Here is a 19,584-nt window from a genome sequence, read left to right on the forward strand (position 1 = left end):
CCTCCCCTTGGAGGTTTTCTGGATACATGCCACTGCTAATAGACCCCTTAGGTAGCCCAGAATAGATTGGACAGATTTTGTATATTTTGCAGGCTGGGAATGGCTTGAAAAACATTGCATGTGAGTGGTGTGTCTGGGTTTTTCTCCTTGACCCTATGAACCGACTACAGATTAATGGATAGATGGCTGCATGCTGCTACTTTACATAATCTTACTCGCATTTTCTCAAAACTAATAGCAAAATAAAGTGAAACCATCTGCTGTTTTTTTATCAGCCTTTTGTTGAAAATTGGGTAAGAAGATCCTGTAACCTGGGTTCTTTCTCAGGCTAAAAAAATAGTAACTGTGGCTAATTGTCAGCAAATTCAATTAGTCACATACAAAGTTAACTAGTCAAAACAGTTTACAGCATTGGTTATACAAAGAAACTTAAATGGTTTAAACTGAACTCAAATGTAAGTTATTACATGCTTAGACAAAAATCTTTGAAGAAGAATTCTGCAGACTAAAACAAGGGGGCTGAGAGGTTTGGGGGCTGTCCTCTCAGCCCCCAGTCAATGATGACACATCCTCACTCATCTTAAGCTTGGTTCTGATTCTGCTGGAGTTTTTTCCTGTTAAAAGGGATTCATTCCTCCACAGCTGTTAATATTATTACTGACAGGTGAATCTCAATAAATTAGAATATCAATAAATGTGACAGTATTTCAGAATAAAATGGACAGGATTTCTAGACGCAGCCAAGGGCCGGAGGGGGTCTGGTTTGGGGACCAGTGGATTTCGTCTCTTCTTTTTGCAGATGACGTGGTCCTGCTGGCTCCCTCTAGCCAAGACCTACAGCATGCGCTGTGGCGGTTCGCAGCCGAGTGTGAAGCGGCTGGGATGAAGATCAGCTCCTCCAAGTCCGAGGCCATGGTTCTCAACTGGAAAAGGTTGGCCTGTCCTCTTCAGGTTGGAGGGGAGTTCCTGCCTCAAGTGGAGGAGTTTAAGTATCTCGGGGTCTTGTTCACGAGTGAGGGAAAAATGGAGCGGGAGATCGACAGACGGATCGGTGCGGCTGCCACAGTAATGGGGGCACTGTGCCGGTCCGTTGTGGTGAAGAGAGAGCTGAGCCGAAAAGCAAAGGTTTTACCGGTCGGTCTACGTTCCTACCCTCACCTATGGCCATTGACTTTGGGTCATGACCGAAAGAACGAGATCCCGGATACAAGCGGCTGAAATGAGCTTCCTCCGTAGGGTGGCCGGGCACTCCCTTAGAGATAGGGTGAGGAGCTCGGCCATCCGGGAGGGGCTCGGAGTAGAGCCGCTGCTCCTCCACATCGAGAGGAGCCAGTTGAGGTGGCTCGGGCATCTATACCGGATGCCTCCTGGACGCCTTCCTCGGGAGGTGTTCCAGGCACGTCCCACCAGGAGGAGGCCCAGGGGACGGCCCAGGACACGCTGGAGGGACTATGTGTCTCGGCTGGCCTGGGAACACCTTGGGCTCCCCCCGGAGGAGCTGGAGGAAGTGTCTGGGTGTCTCTGCTGAGTCTGCTGAGTCTGCTGCCCCCGTGACCCAGTCCCGGATAAGTGGAAGACGACGAGTACGAGTACGGGTATTTCAGAATTTGTTTTTAAAAAGGGAAACTTAGATTACATTACTTAGGTTCATTGCAGATGGGGTGAGTTATTTTAAGTGTTTATTCCTGTTAATTTTGATGATTATGGTTTATTGGAAACCCAAAATTCTATTTTTGTTTTTTAGAAAATTAGAATATTACATTAGACTAAAGAAATTACAGTTTTAATACAGTAATGTTATATTATTTTGGTCATGCTATGGCCTACCAATCATGGGGAAGACTGTGACATAACAGTCGCTGACACCCTTAATAAGGAGGGTAAGTAACAAAAGGTTAGTCCTAAAGAAACCTGCTATTCAGAGTGCCTTGTCCAAATATATTTGAATATTGTGTTTCCCCTTGTAACAACTGATGCCATTAGTGATAAAAGATTTCCTAGTATGTATAATGTTTCTGACGAAACATTGTTTTTCACCTAAGCAAAGCAATTTATTTCAACCACCTCTGAATCTAGTAGTTTTATTTTTAGCGCAGATATAAAATGGGCCCAGGTCAGGTACTTGCACTGTAATAGCCTTCTTAAAACATTAAGAAATTAATATATAATTATGACAAGACAGTCATTTCATAAACTTAGTCAAATTATGTTACTGTCAGATTTTTTTAGAAAATCATGAGCCATCCTGTTTAAAACATACAGATCCAGAAATACACCTGGCAAAAAGGTAAGAAATGTTACTGTATCCCATAGCTAAATTACTGTCATAATTATGTCTATTATTTATTTTTTTAGCTGATAGATTTGTTTAATCTTAATATTTTATGACATAATATCTGTTAAAATATTTCAAAAACAGCTTTTCACTTGTCCCTTTGTGGACTTGTACCACAATGAATGAAATTAGGAATTGATTTGACTTTCTAATTAATAATTACCTCAGTAGCTGATTAAGTTTTTTTAAGTAATCAGAATCATACATTACATTAGTAGGCAGATAAAGTTTTACTCATGTGTCTGAAGCTCTTTTGCCATTTTACATGTCCATGTTAATAAATGCTGATATTATTGTTTTGTTTTGTTTTCATTTCTGCCCTAAATGTGTTAATTTAATTTAACCTTTACATATTCTGCATATAACTTGAGCCCCTTCATGTCAAGTAGACTTAAATTTCATTGCCCTTAGACAATTACTTATTCAAATCCAAATCCTGTCTCTCTGAGAGTCTGGTCTTTCTGTGCATCTATACACTGTGTGGTTGATGCTGTTTGGTTTAATCCGGTAATAGATATTCATCATTTAATCATAGAAATTCTCTGTGATTTTTGATGTGTGATTGCCTTAATTAAACGGTGCCAAGATCCTAGGTTAAATAAGTTTTATTAGCCCTGAGAATGGTCCAAAAGAGTCAATGTGAGCCGCTGTGTAACCATAGGCTTCAAAGTCTGAGGTGTTTGGTTTTGAGTTTCACTGTGTAACATCCTACTTAATAACTACATTCAAAATGTCGAAATAGTAGAGGATGGCTATTTGATGCAGACATTCCTTTTGCACCAGAGGATTTGCATACAAGTTGTACCCCTAAATCAACTCTTGAGAAGCAAATTGGTCATAAATTGTACTGTGTCTTGTCAGCATATGCTGAAATTTCTTTTTATTGCCATCATTATAAATTATTTTGATTAAATCTGAATAATGATGGAGGAATTATTCCATGGGGGTGGTAATGATGTGCTGTAAATACTGTTTTGGTTTCATATTCTAAATTTTTGATCCTCTAACAAAATAATGTTTAATATAATATAAATGTAATTAAGTAGTGACAAATACAAGAGGGAGAGAGGAGTCTGTTTGCAGAGGTTTCAAGGTCGTTAAAAATAAATTAATTTCAGGATGTAAAAAAAATGTGGGCTGTAAACTATAGTGGAAGAAACCACATTAAAATGTATTTTTACTTTTAAACAATAATTGATGAGCCATAGCCAATAAAGTGACTAAATTGTTAATATTACCTTAACATTTTTTTGTTCTTGCTAATTTAACCATGAGAACTGAGAAGTCAAACCTTTTGACTAACATTACTTGTATTTCCCTTATTCAAATTAAATAAAAGCTTCCTCTGATAATTATGTGTCCACATCAAGTCCCTATGGATTGAACATGAACCCAAACAACGGCAGTCTACAGTCAGACGTGAAATATTGCCCCCAGTTTAATATATCTAAAAGCTACATTCTTGTTGGACTGGTAATGCTACATATGTTTAGGCAAAGAACACATTTCTTTACCTTCTAAAGTGCCGTAAATATACACTATCGGTCAAAGGTTTTAGAAACACTATCTCATTTAATGGTTTTCCTTATGTTTATGACTATTTATATTGTATGTAGATTCCCACTAAAGGCATCAAAACTGAATGAACACATGGAATTCTGCAGCGAACAATTGTAAAAGAACTTTAATTATGTTGCATATTTTAGATTCCTTAAAGTAGCCGCCCTTTGCTGTGATGACTAAAACATTAACTATCAGTCGTATCTCAATGAACCTCTGTGTAAGGGACCAGACTTATACAAGGACAAAAGGTGGTTAAAAAATGTGAAAAACTTCAATTTAATACTCTCAAAATATTGTTAACAAAGGGTCAAACTTCAATGCAAAAATAAATCAAATGACAAAAAACACAGATTTGGGCCCAACCTAACTGAGGTCAACTAAGCACTAAGTAAACTCAAAAAAATTGACCTGCAGAACAAAGGCGGCTTAAACAGGGGTGGAGTAACCTAAACTTGCCACATGAGGGAGGTAAATATAACAAAGGAAAAAAAACAAAAACAAATTAGTAAAGCAACACATGACACAAATAAGCAAAACTATCTTTAACTTAGCACAAATAATAAGTGAATAAGTGATAAAACAAATACCTAAGGTCAGCTTTAATAAATAGAATTATCCCCCTGCAGTCCTATGTAAAGTGGTATATTCCAGGCTTCTACACCTTCAGCTGGTCTGTATTTGAAGAAACTTAAACACACAAATATGCACTGCTCTGCTCAAAAAAATAAAGGGAACACTCAAATAACGCATCCTAGATCTGAATAAATGAAATATTCTCATTTAATACTTTGTTCTGTACAAAGTTGAATGTGCCAACAACAAAATCACACAAAAATTATCAATGGAAATCAAATTTATTAACCAATGGAGGCCTGGATTTGGTGTCACACACAAAATTAAAGTGGAAAAACACACTAGAGGCTGATCCAACTTTGATGTAATGTCCTTAAAACAAGTCAAAATGAGGCTCAGTATTGTGTGTGGCCTCCACGTGCCTGTATGACCTCCCTACAACGCCTGGGCATGCTCCTGATGAGACGGGGGACGGTATCCTGAGGGATCACCTCCCAGACCTGGACTAAAGCATCCGCCAACTCCTGGACAGTCTGTGGTGCAACATGACGTTGGTGGATGGAGCGAGACATGATGTCCCAGATGCGCTTAATCGGATTCAGGTCTGGGGATCGGGCGGGCCAGTCCATAGCTTCAGTGTCTTCATCTTGCAGGAACTGCTGACACACTCCAGCCACATGAGGTCTAGCACTGTCCTGCATTAGGAGGAACCCAGGGCCAACCGCACCAGCATATGGTCTCACAAGGGGTATGTGGATCTCATCTCGGTACCTAATGGCAGTCAGGCTACCTCTGGTGAGCACATGAAGGGCCATGCAGCCCTCCAAAGAAATGCCACCCCACACCATTACTGACCCAATGCCTAACCGGTCATGTTGAAGAATGTTGCAGGCAGCAGATCGCTCTCCACAGTGTCTCCTGACTCTGTCACGTCTGTCACATGTGCTCAGTGTGAACCTGCTTTCATCTGTGAAGAGTACAGGGTGCCAGTGGCGAATTTGCCAATCCTGGTGTTCTCTGGCAAATGCCAAGCGTCCTGCACGGTGTTGGGCTGTGAGCACAACCCCTATTTGTGGACGTCGGGCCCTCATACAATCCTCATGGAGTCGGATTCTAACCGTTTGTGCAGACACATGCACATTTGTGGCCTGCTAGAGGTCATTTTGCAGGGCTCCGGCAGTGCCCTTCCTGTTCCTCCTTGCACAAAGGCAGAGGTAGCGGTCCGGCTGCTGGGCTGTTGCCCTCCTATGTCCTCCACCACATCTCTTGGTGTACTGGTCTGTCTCCTGGTAGCGCCTCCAAGTTTTGGTCACTACGCTGACAGACACAGCAAACCTTCTTACCACAGCTCGCATTGATGTGCCATCCTGGATGAGCTGCACTATCTGAGACACTTGTGTGGGTTGTAGAATCCGTCTCATGCTACCACGAGTGTGAAAGCAACACCAACATTCAAAAGTGACCAAAACATCAGCAGGAAAGCATAGGTACTGAGAAGTGGTCTGTGGTCCCCACCTGCAGAACCACTCCTTTATTGAGTGTGTCTTGCTAATCGCCAAAGATTTTCCCCTGTTGTCTATTTCATTTGCACAATGGCATGTGAAATTGATTGTCAGTGTTGCTTCCTAAGAGGACAGTTTGATTTCACAGAAGTTGGATTTACGTGGAGTTATATTGTGTTGTTTAAGTGTTCCCTTTATTTTTTTCAGCAGTGTAAATAAACTATTCAGACAAATATTAACTAAGGTGTGCACCCATTAGAAAATATATGTCTAAATAAAATAGCTTATATATAATGTCATCTGTAACTGATAATTTAATTTATGAAAACAAACAATACTAACACTATGTTGTGGTCGTGGATCCACCACACTCTGGGAAGTTCTATCAAGACACTTTGGAAAACCGTTTCAGGTGATCCCCTCATGAAGCTCATGGAGAGAATGCCAAGAGAGCAAAGCAGTCATCAAAGCAAAGGGTGGCTATTTTGCAGAATCTAAAATATAAAAATGTTTATAGTTATTTTACACTTTTTGTTTACTATATAATTCCACTTAGGCTGGCTCTAGGGACGTGGAATGTCACCTCGCTGGGGGGGAAGGAGCCTGAGCTTGTGCGGGAGGTCGAGAGATATCGACTAGAAATAGTCGGGCTCGCCTCCACGCACAGCGTGGGCTCTGGAACCCATCTCCTTGAGAGGGGTTGGACTCTCTTCTACTCTGGAGTGGCCCACGGGGAGAGGCGGCGGGCTGGTGTGGGTTTGCTTGTTGCCCCCCAGCTCAGCCGTCTCGTGTTGGGGTTTACCCCAGTGGATGAGAGGGTTGTATCCCTGCGCCTTCGGGTTGGGGACAGGTCTCTGACTATCATTTCAGCCTATGGGCCGAGTGGTAGTGCAGAGTATCCTGCCTTCTTGGCGTCCCTGTTGGGGGTGCTGGATAGTGCCCCTCCCGAGGACTCCATTATTCTGCTGGGGGACTTCAACGCCCACGTGGGGAACGACAGTGACACCTGGAGAGGTGTGATCGGGAGGAATGGCCTCCTCGATCTGAATCCGAGTGGTGTTTTGTTATTGGACTTCTGTGCTAGTCACGGATTGTCCATAACGAACACCATGTTCAAACATAAGGGTGTCCATCAGTGCACTTGGCACCAGGACACCCTAGGCAGGAGGTCGATGATCGACTTTGTTGTCGTATCATCAGACCTTCGGCCGCATGTTTTGGACACTCGGGTGAGGAGAGGGGCTGAGCTGTCCACTGATCATCACCTGGTGGTGAGTTGGATCCGCTGGAGGGGGAGAAAGCCGGACAGACTCGGCAGGCCCAAGCGCATAGTGAGGGTCTGCTGGGAACGCCTGGCGGAGCCCTCGGCCAGGGATGTATTCAACTCCCACCTCCGGGAGAGCTTCGACCAGATCCCGGGGGATGTTGGAGACATAGAGTCCGAGTGGACCATGTTCTCTGCATCTATTGTCGATGCTGCTGCCCATAGCTGCGGCCGTAAGGTCTGCGGTGCCTGTCGTGGCGGCAATCCCAGAACCCGGTGGTGGACACCGGCAGTAAGGGATGCTGTTAAGCTGAAGAAGGAGTCCTATCGGCTGTGGTTGGCTTGTGGGACTCCTGAGGCGGCTGACGGGTACCGTGAGGCCAAGCGTGCTGCGGCCCGGGCTGTGGCAGAGGCAAAAACTCGGGCCTGGGAAGAGTTCGGTGAGGCCATGGAGAAGGACTACCGGTTGGCCTCGAAGTGATTCTGGCAAACCGTCCGGCGCCTCAGGAGGGGGAAGCAGTGCTTTGCCAACACTGTTTATAGTGGGGGCGGGAGACTGCTGACCTCGACTGAGGACATTATCGGGCGGTGGAAGGAGTACTTCGAGGATCTCCTCAATCCTGCCATCACGCATTCCGTGGTGGAAACAGAGGCTGGGGACTCGGGGTTGGATTCTTTCATCACCCAGGCTGAAGTCACCGAGGTGGTTAAAAAGCTCCGCGGTGGCAAGGCTTCGGGGGTGGATGAGATCCGCCCTGAGTACCTCAAGTGTCTGGATGTTGCAGGGCTGTCATGGTTGACACGCCTCTTCAACATTGCGTGGCGGTCGGGGACAGTGCCTCTGGACTGGCAGACTGGGGTGGTGGTCCCCCTTTATAAGAAGGGGGACCGGAGGGTGTGTTCCAACTACAGGGGGATCACACTCCTCAGCCTCCCTGGTAAGGCCTACGCCAGGGTATTGGAGAGGAGAGTCCGACCGATAGTCGAACCCCGTCTTCAGGAAGAGCAGTGTGGTTTTCGTCCCAGCCGTGGAACACTGGACCAGCTCTATACCCTCTACAGGGTGCTCGAGGGTTCATGGGAGTTTGCCCAACCGGTTCACATGTGTTTTGTGGACCTGGAGAAGGCATTTGACTGTGTCCCTCGTGATGCCCTGTGGGGGGTGCTCCAGGAGTATGGAATCGGGGGCCCTTTATTAGGGGCCATCCGGTCCCTGTACGAGCGGAGCAGGAGTTTGGTCCGCATTGCCGGCACTAAGTCGGACCTGTTCCCAGTGGATGTTGGACTCCGGCAGGGCTGCCCTTTGTCGCCGGTCCTGTTCATAACTTTTATGGACAGGATTTCTAGACGCAGCCAAGGGCCGGAGGGGGTCTGGTTTGGGGACCAGTGGATTTCGTCTCTTCTTTTTGCAGATGACGTGGTCCTGCTGGCCCCCTCTAGCCAAGACCTACAGCATGCGCTGTGGCGGTTCGCAGCCGAGTGTGAAGCGGCTGGGATGAGGATCAGCTCCTCCAAGTCCGAGGCCATGGTACTCGACCGGAAAAGGGTGGCTTGTCCTCTTCAGGTTGGAGGGGAGTTCCTGCCTCAAGTGGAGGAGTTTAAGTATCTCGGGGTCTTGTTCACGAGTGAGGGAAGAATGGAGCGGGAGATCGACAGACGGATCGGTGCAGCTGCCACAGTAATGGGGGCGCTGTGCCGGTCCATTGTGGTGAAGAGAGAGCTGAGCCGAAAAGCAAAGCTCTCAATTTACTGGTCGGTCTACGTTCCTACCCTCACCTATGGCCATGAACTTTGGGTCATGACCGAAAGAACGAGATCACGGATACAAGCGGCTGAAATGAGCTTCCTCCGTAGGGTGGCCGGGCACTCCCTTAGAGATAGGGTGAGGAGCTCGGCCATCCGGGAGGAGCTCGGAGTAGAGCCGCTGCTCCTCCACATTGAGAGGAGCCAGTTGAGGTGGCTCGGGCATCTATACCGGATGCCTCCTGGACGCCTTCCTCGGGAGGTGTTCCAGGCACGTCCCACCGGGAGGAGGCCCAGGGGACGGCCCAGGACACGCTGGAGGGACTATGTCTCTCGGCTGGCCTGGGAACGCCTTGGGCTCCCCCTGGAGGAGCTGGAGGAGGTGTCTGGAGAGAGGGACGTCTGGGCGTCTCTGCTGAGTCTGCTGCCCCCGCGACCCGGTCCTGGATAAGCGGAAGACGACGAACGAATGATATAATTCCACGTGTTCATTTACAGTTTTGTTTCATCTGTTGAGAATCTACAATGTAAATAGCCATGTAAATAAAGAGACCCATAAGTGAGAAAGTGTATCTTAATGTTTTGATCGGTAGTGTATTTCTGCATGCCTTTTACTCTAACTGTAGGTGCATAATATCTTGTAATGGGGTAATAAGTTTCCACTCTGTTAAATATCTGAGCTTATTACATCCATCAGCTGTGCAATAAAATGCAGTTGCAAATATCATCTAAGATTACAATAAAAATTCCCAACAAGTGCAGGGGTTTAGTTTACATTCAGTGCTTTCCCAAGGGCATTGTGTAGAGATGGAAATTAATGTATCTTCTGCTTCGACATATTAATCGTAAAGCAAATTTGGTTGTCTTCTTAAAATCTTTAGTCTGAAATCTGTTCATAATATAGCCAAAACCCCAGTAAAATACTGATATTTTTTACTATTGCATGTTGCAGCTGTTTAACTTTATGGTTGACAGAATAGCTTGGATTTGAAGTTTAAAATAACTGGCATGCATACATCAGTCTAGACTATAAGTTCATTTGTAGCTATGTTTTTTGCAACACAGCCAAAAGAAGTAATACATTTTTTTTAGTATGACATACAATGATTGTTTTCTTTTAGGGTAACAAACTTGCATTCTGATGCTTTTTATAACTGTGAAAATACTGTGTGTTGGTTATATTATATAGATAAGGAAGGGGAAAAAAAACAATCGCAACTAAGCTAATAAATTTTGGCAAATAATGTAAGGCTTCAAATTAAACTAAAAAAAAATTTAGATTAGTTGCAGGAAAGCATTAGTGGAATATAATGAGATTCTGATTAAGCTTATTTTGCCTCATTATAAGACTACCCCAAAATACCTCTGCTAAAATGGGATAAATCCAGAGGAAGGCTACACAAACTACAATGTTTTGAAGTATAAAAAATTGCTCAAAACACCTCAGCCTAACGCATTCCACGACCTTGGCGAATGGGACTGTTCTGGAAGCTCTTCAGTCTGTTGTGGCATTTAAAAGTCGTCACACTGAGTTTTAATCTTGTTTGTAAAACACAGATATACCCCTCACTACATTACAGCTCACAGCCACCCACAGGAATGTCTCTCTGGAGAGTCAAAGAAGAGCAACTTCGTGCTTTCACACACCTATAGCATGGTATTTTTTGTAGCATCCGTTTGACACAAAATGTATGTGATAGTGACACCTCTCTATTCACTCCGGCTAATGAGAAGCGGAGGTCTGAAAATAAAAGTATCAATAGAATGGGAAAAAACATTATATCACAACTGTTGTTGCGGTTTCTTTTTGGATTTTTGATGACTCACTTTGTTTTTGCAGAAACCTTTTTAACAGGAAAGATAATTGCTGGAAACAACTATGCGTGGCTTTCTACATAGTGAACAATATATACAAACTCTGTATTGTAAGACTTGACACAGGGGTGTTTTTACAGCCTCAAAACATTGGGGGCTTTATAGGTAATTTAAAATTAAAATATTATAGGACATATTGAACCAGTTCGCTGTCTCGGCTGGATTTAGACTGAATGTAAATTATTGTGAATCAAACAAAAAAGTTTGCAATAATTTTACTTTTTATTTTTGTTAGAAGCTGAATGAAGGACAAGGAGAAACAGAATTTAGGCCTGATGAAAAACCATTTGGCTGAAGCAAATAATGATGCATTTTGAGGTATTTAGAAAAGAACTTAATCTGAATTTTTCCAACAAAAGTTTTTCTTAAACTCAGAAATGTTTACTATGGGCCAGATAAATGTGCTTCTTTTGTCAACTACATAAATGACCTTTTTAAACGTTACATTCTCATCAAAGTTTTCCCCTCCTGAGGCTCCATTATCTTTATTCTTATATTTCAAAAAAGGAAAGTGGTATAAAGTTGATTTTCCTAAACCTTAGTCACATGGTAAAATCCTAAAACACATTTATTTATTTTAATTATGCCAGGAGCTTTTGAAACATTTTATTAAAATTGTTCCTTCTATTATGAACCTGTTCTCTTTTATCGTCATCTTTTCAGCCGTTTCATTCCACTTCTGAAGAAATGTGGCCTGCCAAAAATAATAAATGAAACATTTTACAACACAGTCTTTTGTTCTGCATGTGAGACATTAGTGCAGTTCTCACTATTAAACACTTTGAGAGGAAAGGGTGTTAAGTTGTGGTGTTTAAAATATAGCATAAAGCCTCATCCTGGACCTTATCAGTACTAATATTACAGTTATTAATAACTGTATACATATGGTATATATGTCTCACCTTCAGTAAAACTGTATCCTTGTTTAATTTGTTTAGTTTATATAATATTACATGTGTAATTCAGAAAAATAAAATAGTTAACTAATGGTCCACCTGTGATTAATTGCTATGATTTATTTCTTAATTATACTGCATCTTTAAACCTAGAGCTGCATGTTTAGAGTCAGCACAGAAGATATGAAAGATAACAGGGAGGATTACTTTTACACTTTCTACTACGTCTTACTGGCACCAGGAGATATTTTCCTGGTTTATTGAGCAGCACTTTTTTCTATCTACATGTAGAACTCGACTATAAGACACATTAATCTCATTGCTGCAGCAATGAGATCAATGTGTTGATCTGAAGGACCTTTTAATGTGTTCAGCTACGTTAGGATTAAATGCTTTTATTTTGACTGAAGTAAAGGACCAGATATTTTCACATTATGATGCAAATCCCGCTAGAAGAAGGTTGCTACTGTTTTCTATCACAGCGACATCATTTAACTTCACCTGTAGCTCAGGTGAAAGCTCCTCATTATGACCCTGAAGATGCTCAGAGTGAACTTCCACCTCATGTCTTGCTGGGTGAATCAGTGATTATCTGTAACTTACAATTAGCCCATTCTGAGTCAGCATTCAGGTTTTACCGCTATCTTCGTCTGGGTTATACCGCTCGGCGTCCACCTGTTCCTGAACACAAACACACACCAGGCTCCCTCTCTCCTGTTGGCTCCGCGGTTGCTCTGAAATGAGCCCTGTTCGAGGCGCTCAGTGTAACTTTTCAGGTAATGAAGGAGGCAGGTCAACCTGGAGTAAACTGCTGTTCTGGACTTCTCCAGAATGGAGCCCGTCTCTGGCTGTGCGCGTAGTTGCGCATTCGAGGTACCGCAAGTGCGCAAATAACAATTTTTTCTTCTCCTTTTAACTCATTGTCAGGTTTGGTGAAGCAGGACGTGATTATACGGAACACAATTGAAAAAATCGGATTGTTTTTAAATAAAAATGTGAAGTCCAATACCATTTTGTGGCTACATCTTTTTAATACTTATAAATTTATTCTATCAAGAAGTCCGGGGCTATTCAGAAAACATCCACGTCTAACTACGGCCAGATTTGACACATGATTTTTCCTAACTACATATAATGTAGGTAGGTTAAAGTGCCAACTGATGTATAGCCTAATGCGAATAGTGACTGGATTTCCTACATAGTCTGAAAAAAGTGCATGGGAAGTATGGAAATTGAAGTGCACTCCAGGTCTGGAGAAAACATTTTCAGAATTGTTTTAGTTCTATTATGTACTGTAGTATTATGAAGTTTTATGCCTTCATCAGATTGTCTCAATACATCCATTCCTCCATCCGTTGGTCTTCCCATTCATCCACGTTTATTTATCCATCTGTCTGTCTGTCTGTACGTCCATTCGTCTGTTCTTCCATCCGTCCATCCATCTTATAGAAATATGTCTGATAACATTATGGTGAAATTTTGTATTTTCACTTTAAAATATGCTGCTTCAGAAAAGTAATGAATTTTGATTTGAGAGTTGCGAAGGCGCCTTGTTATGAGGATTCCACTCCTGTCTGCATTGTATGCAAGTGAAAAGCAAACTACAAGCAGGTAGAAGCTAGTAGACTGGCTGCCATGGCAGATGGCGAGTCATGATTTGTTTTTTATGTGACATGGCTGTGTTATCCACTTGTAAGGCTGGTCTGGTCTTGAATACTAACCACTGTAAGGTCAGTAAAGATTTGTTCTGGTCTATTAATTCTACCAGTAGCTGTATCTCTTGAGATCCAAGTATTTGTTGGTGAGTTTGATGAATTTTTGTATACAGGTCTGTTGTTATGGTTTGAATCGCTCCACAGTTGCAAACCAAGGTTAGTTCACATTATTTTTTGTTCAAAGCTGAGTTAATAGAGCAGAGGTAGTGGTCTGAAAGTGTGTTTCCACAGCAACTGTGGCAAGGCTAGAGCCAAAGGGAGTATTTTGAATCTTTTATGACAGACATCATTACTCCTTCCTGGTTGCTTTGTGAGATCCTATCACAGATAGAACATTGAGAGCTGTGTCTGCTATCAAGACCTTTTCATTGTCCATCTTCCTTAAATTATTGCCAAGACTTAGTGAAAGTCATTCACATGAAATGAACAAAAAGGTCTGGTTGCTATGTGCACTTACCTGACCTTGAAATTAGAGTGAATTGCTTCAAAGATAACAAATGTTGATACTGAGTTTACACAATAGGTCAGAGAAAAAGGAGTAGAATGAGCTGAAGAAGACAAACACAGCCATGCTCTCAAAGCAAGAGGTTTTCTTGAATCTGAATAAGTATCTATTCTTTATCTGGATGAGATAACAAGCGTGTTGATCAAAGTGAAATTCAGTTGGAACACAGTAATACAGGGATGAAAGCTGTGTGATTATTCTGCATCGGTTTATTTTTCAATGTAACAATAATTGTTTAACTAAACCCGTTACTTCCTTGATTTATTTGGTAGGTTTAATAAGTGATGTTCTCTTCCTCAAAAACAGTAGTAACTAAAGTGTTGCAGCCAGAATACTGCTCATCCTGTTTTCTGCTGTAAAATGCTATGCTTTTTAAGAAAGCAGAAATGTTAACTCTCATAGTCCAAACAAACTTTGTAATCTTGGAAAGATTGCACTGGACTTGTGAGGGTTAACTAATGCTACCTAAGGCCATCTTGCTATAGTGGTCATATACACAATAAAACCAGCGTAAAATGATTTTACGGTTAAAGACATTAGTTATTAAAAAATGCTGTGATTTCTCTTATTAGAGTGATTTTAGGCATTAATATGATACATTTTATGCAAAGAGGAAGATCATTTCACAGATTAACACAAATAAATTCAGAACAGAATAGATTAGGTAGAATAGTGTAGAAGTGGAATTCTCACACGGCCAACCTTAGGGTCTGGCAAATGAAAATGCTGCTACAACTAACATCAGTTTAGTCTACGATTTTTTTACTTCGCATATTTAATTGCATTTTCATAGCACTCCTGCTATAATCATCTTTCTTCAATTTTCTCCCTGGAGGATGACACCTGTGAAAAGAACTTCCAATAAAAGAATGATGTCTTCCAAAAGGACAGATCAATTATGTGTTTGTCGCATCAGAACAGATGCTGCTGAACATCAGATTGCAAACACCATTTCATTCACAAAGGTTAATTTTCAAAGTGTCTGAAATTGTCAGTGTTTAGTTGGCTTGTGAAATGATGCAGAATCTTTCAAGCATTGTTTTCTGTCGAGTGCAACATTTTGATCCCAGCTGGTATTGTTTGCATTAACTAACTCACACCACAACCCTCCACTTTGCTGTTATACCATGTGACAGAATTTATCTGGAAGAATGAATTCTGTTCAAGGATGTGTCATTTCGCTGGAACATCACGGTTTTATCTTCAAGGCAGACCATAGGTACCACTGTCAGATTTTATTTAGAGACTGAGAGATGTTATCATAATGTGTGAGAACGAAAATATTACCCACACATGGCAGGATTTTACTGATACTTTACTGTCTACAACATTGATAGATTCTTGATCCAACATTGTGGTTTCAAGAAATATCTGGAGATTATTTTCCATTAGATTCACACGGTTTTCCAGATTACTGTAAATCAAATGCACAGTTGTTTGATTTAAGATAATTTATTGTTTTTATGCTTCAATGCAAAGACTCCCTCATACTACTTGTCACCTCTGCTTTTACACTTCTACAAACCTTATGTTTTTTGGTGTAAACCCTTTCTTGTACTTAAGCGTTTAGATTTGCTGTAAAAAAATTTAATAGCAAACAAAAAGGCATTGAAAGGAAGAAAAAGACATTGTGTGACTTTTATCCCTTATGGAAAGCAAAAACACTTTCACTGCATTCCAATTTGAGAAGTATTTCATACATAGTAATCATAATTATTATAACTTGCCAATTTACTTTTATGTTAATCACAATGAATGGACTCTAATAGTGACTAATCCCTTATTGAACAATTTTCTCTTTTGCTTGAATACAAGGAGACAGCTTTATTTTTGACCAAAGCACCTCTCCTAGTGTAAATACAGAGAAAACCTCGCAAATTTGTGAGATTTAGAAGATGTAAAAGTATGGTATAGGTTCCAGAAATACTGTACTATATCTGTATTTAACCAATGCTCACTTTAAAATGTCTAAACATGATAGGAAATTAGCTGTTCTAACTGCAAATCAGGTAGTAAAGTCAGTTCCTTATTCTCGTAAATATCAAAAGGCATATATCATTGTTTAGAACGTAAGTCACATTGATTTGCATATTAAAGAAGTTTTGACTCTTACAGACTTGGGTAATTCTGTTCTGTTTTACAGAAAGGAATGTAGGTGCACACTTGACCATAAAAGGTTAAATGTGGGAGACCATACACTCATAAAAATACATTTTTCAACCTATTTTGCCTGTTGAAACATGTATTTGTATAATGATCATTGCTGAGAAGTGAGAATTTCTGCTTGCAATATAATGAAAGTATTACCAAAGGCATCATAATCTGACCTGTTAAACATGACAGATGAAATTTTTGAACAATCTCAACAATAATGGGTGGGGGCATGAAAAGTCTTTATGAGATTACTTCACCTGTGCTCAAAGTATCTGGGGTCATTATGTGCATTCATTTACACCTAGAAAACCAGATTACTCACTGCTCTCTATCATAACTGCCTTACATAAGGGTTAGCATGGGGATTAGAGAAATCTGATTTCGCACACAAAATTCACCTGTGAAAATATGACATTTGGCTGGACAGATGGCTTTTGACTTCAGAAAGGAAACAGCAGGATAATAAAATGAAAGATTAATACTTACAGGAAGTGTGCACGTGTGTTCAGATGATTCCATTTAAAGTGTTACCACGGTTAAAATATTTTTAAAGCATCCTTTGTGCCTTACATATAGTTTAAATCTTTTACACAATGCCGTTAGCTACATAGTTTTGGAGAAAAGATGAGCATGACCACTGTAAACAGCAATTTGCCAAAATCACAGTCTCTGTGCAACAGAAATTCAGTGACAAAATGCATCTTGTGGTTAAATAAAGGCGGTACTTACCTTTGTGAAACCAATTATTTGTGTTAAAAGCAAATGCTGCACAGTGTAATGCTATGTTTGTCTCCAACAACCTTACTGACATTGTGGGTAATAATAATCATTATCCAAATGTATTTGGAAAATCAGGTAAAAAGTAAACTTGTTGCAGTTCTTTAGTAGCGGACTCATTATGTGCATCTGTAATCCATTCTCAAATTCAGGACTTTTCTCACTACAGAGGCTAGTTTGATGTGCTGTTTTTGTGGCTCCTTCACTCTGGACTCATAATCTCTGCTCTAAGATCAAATTAAGCACCAGAGGCAAAGGTGCGCGTGAATAAAATGTACTAAAGATTCTGAATATACGATACTTCAATTTTCATTTTCTCTATTTTCTCTCACATTTTGTATTTGTTGCATCAAAGGAATATGTTCCATTTTCACAGCTGATGAAGATGCGCTGTTGTAAATACTAGAGCATATTGGAAACATTAATCATCAGACCCTTAAATATTCAGAGATTTAACATGATGCTTTTTAAAAATGTGATGTTTAAAGACCGATTATACCATGATTTTGTGTGTTTTGGAGAAAGTGACCCTTCTAAAATGTCAGAGGTTAAATACTGTATTCTGTTAGGTCCCAGGACATGTTGACATTTCTGGTAATAAGAGATACTGAAGCTGAATAAAAAAACATCTTGCTTTGTTTTTCTGGTTAAAGTAACACAAGATAAGGCTTTACAGGTCCTTCTCAAAATATTAGCATATTGTGATAAAGTTCATTATTTTCCATAATGTCATGATGAAAATTTAACATTCATATATTTTAGATTCATTGCACACTAACTGAAATATTTCAGGTCTTTTATTGTCTTAATACGGATGATTCTGGCATACAGCTCATGAAAACTCAAAATTCCTATCTCACAAAATTAGCAAATTTCATCCGACCAATAAAAGAAAAGTGTTTTTAATACAAAAAATGTCAACCTTCAAATAATCATGTACAGTTATGCACTCAATACTTGGTCGGGAATCCTTTTGCAGAAATGACTGCTTCAATGCGGCGTGGCATGGAGGCAATCAGCCTGTGGCACTGCTGAGGTCTTATGGAGGCCCAGGATGCTTCGATAGCGGCCTTTAGCTCATCCAGAGTGTTGGGTCTTGAGTCTCTCAACGTTCTCTTCACAATATCCCACAGATTCTCTATGGGGTTCAGGTCAGGAGAGTTGGCAGGCCAATTGAGCACAGTGATACCATGGTCAGTAAACCATTTACCAGTGGTTTTGGCACTGTGAGCAGGTGCTAGGTCGTGCTGAAAAATGAAATCTTCATCTCCATAAAGCTTTTCAGCAGATGGAAGCATGAAGTGCTCCAAAATCTCCTGATAGCTAGCTGCATTGACCCTGCCCTTGATAAAACACAGTGGACCAACACCAGCAGCTGACACAGCACCCCAGACCATCACTGACTGTGGGTACTTGACACTGGACTTCTGGCATTTTGGCATTTCCTTCTCCCCAGTCTTCCTCCAGACTCTGGCACCTTGATTTCCGCATGACATGCAGAATTTGCTTTTATCCGAAAAAAGTACTTTGGACCACTCAGCAACAGTCCAGTGCTGCTTCTCTGTAGCCCAGGTCAGGCGCTTCTGCCGCTGTTTCTGGTTCAAAAGTGGCTTGACCTGGGGAATGTGGCACCTGTAGCCCATTTCCTGCACACGCCTGTGCACGGTGGCTCTGGATGTTTCTACTCCAGACTCAGTCCACTGCTTCCGCAGGTCCTCCAAGGTCTGGAATCGGCCCTTCTCCACAATCTTCCTCAGGGTCCGGTCACCTCTTCTCGTTGTGCAGCGTTTTCTGCCACACTTTTTCCTTCCCACAAACTTCCCACTGAGGTGCCTTGATACAGCACTCTGGGAACAGCCTATTCGTTCAGAAATTTCTTTCTGTGTCTTACCCTCTTGCTTGAGGGTGTCAATAGTGGCCTTCTGAACAGCAGTCAGGTCGGCAGTCTTACCCATGATTGGGGTTTTGAGTGATGAACCAGGCTGGGAGTTTTAAAGGCCTCAGGAATCTTTTGCAGGTGTTTAGAGTTAACTCGTTGATTCAGATGATTAGGTTCATAGCTCGTTTAGAGACCCTTTTAATGATATGCTAATTTTGTGAGATAGGAATTTTGGGTTTTCATGAGCTGTATGCCAAAATCATCCGTATTAAGACAATAAAAGACCTGAAATATTTCAGTTAGTGTGCAATGAATCTAAAATATATGAATGTTAAATTTTCATCATTACATTATGGAAAATAATGAACTTTATCACAATATGCTAATATTTTGAGAAGGACCTGTATATTGAAGTTAATCATCTGAATATTTTTATAAAGTATGACCACATAAACCCTTGATTTTAATCCTTCATTTAAATAATGTTGTTTGAAATGTTAAGTTTTGATAGTTTTTTTAAGTATAACATCATTTATTTTTGTTGATTTAATGTGTAATGATCAAGTTTTTTTACTGTACTTTGTTGCGATGATATGGCCATCATTGCTTATATGGCATTAAACTGAAATAAATTTGAATTAATTTTATTTCTCACTGCAGGCAGTGGAAACCAACCTGGCATCCAAGGACAGTCACTGGGTCTATGCCAATGAGGTGAGGCCCTAAACAGACACACATCAGCTCCTTTTATCCCAGCGATTTTTAATGTCAATTGCTTTAAAAATCTAGTAAAGCATATGCAT

The 19,584-nt window shown here is 41.1% G+C and overlaps 1 protein-coding gene across 3 annotated transcripts in view; it reads left to right on the plus strand.

Moving 5' to 3' along the window:
- grid1a (glutamate receptor, ionotropic, delta 1a) overlaps positions 1-19,584 on the plus strand; it is a 377,320-nt gene that overhangs the window by 296,234 nt on the left and 61,502 nt on the right. For all 3 annotated transcript variants that reach the window (XM_047351890.1, XM_047351891.1, XM_047351888.1), the window contains exon 5: positions 19,442-19,495. In XM_047351890.1, coding sequence (XP_047207846.1) covers positions 19,442-19,495 — 54 coding nt within the window. The remainder of the gene's footprint in view (positions 1-19,441; positions 19,496-19,584) is intronic.

Source organism: Girardinichthys multiradiatus, chromosome 22 (assembly GCF_021462225.1).
Source record: "Girardinichthys multiradiatus isolate DD_20200921_A chromosome 22, DD_fGirMul_XY1, whole genome shotgun sequence".
NCBI classification, from domain to species: Eukaryota; Metazoa; Chordata; class Actinopteri; order Cyprinodontiformes; family Goodeidae; genus Girardinichthys; species Girardinichthys multiradiatus.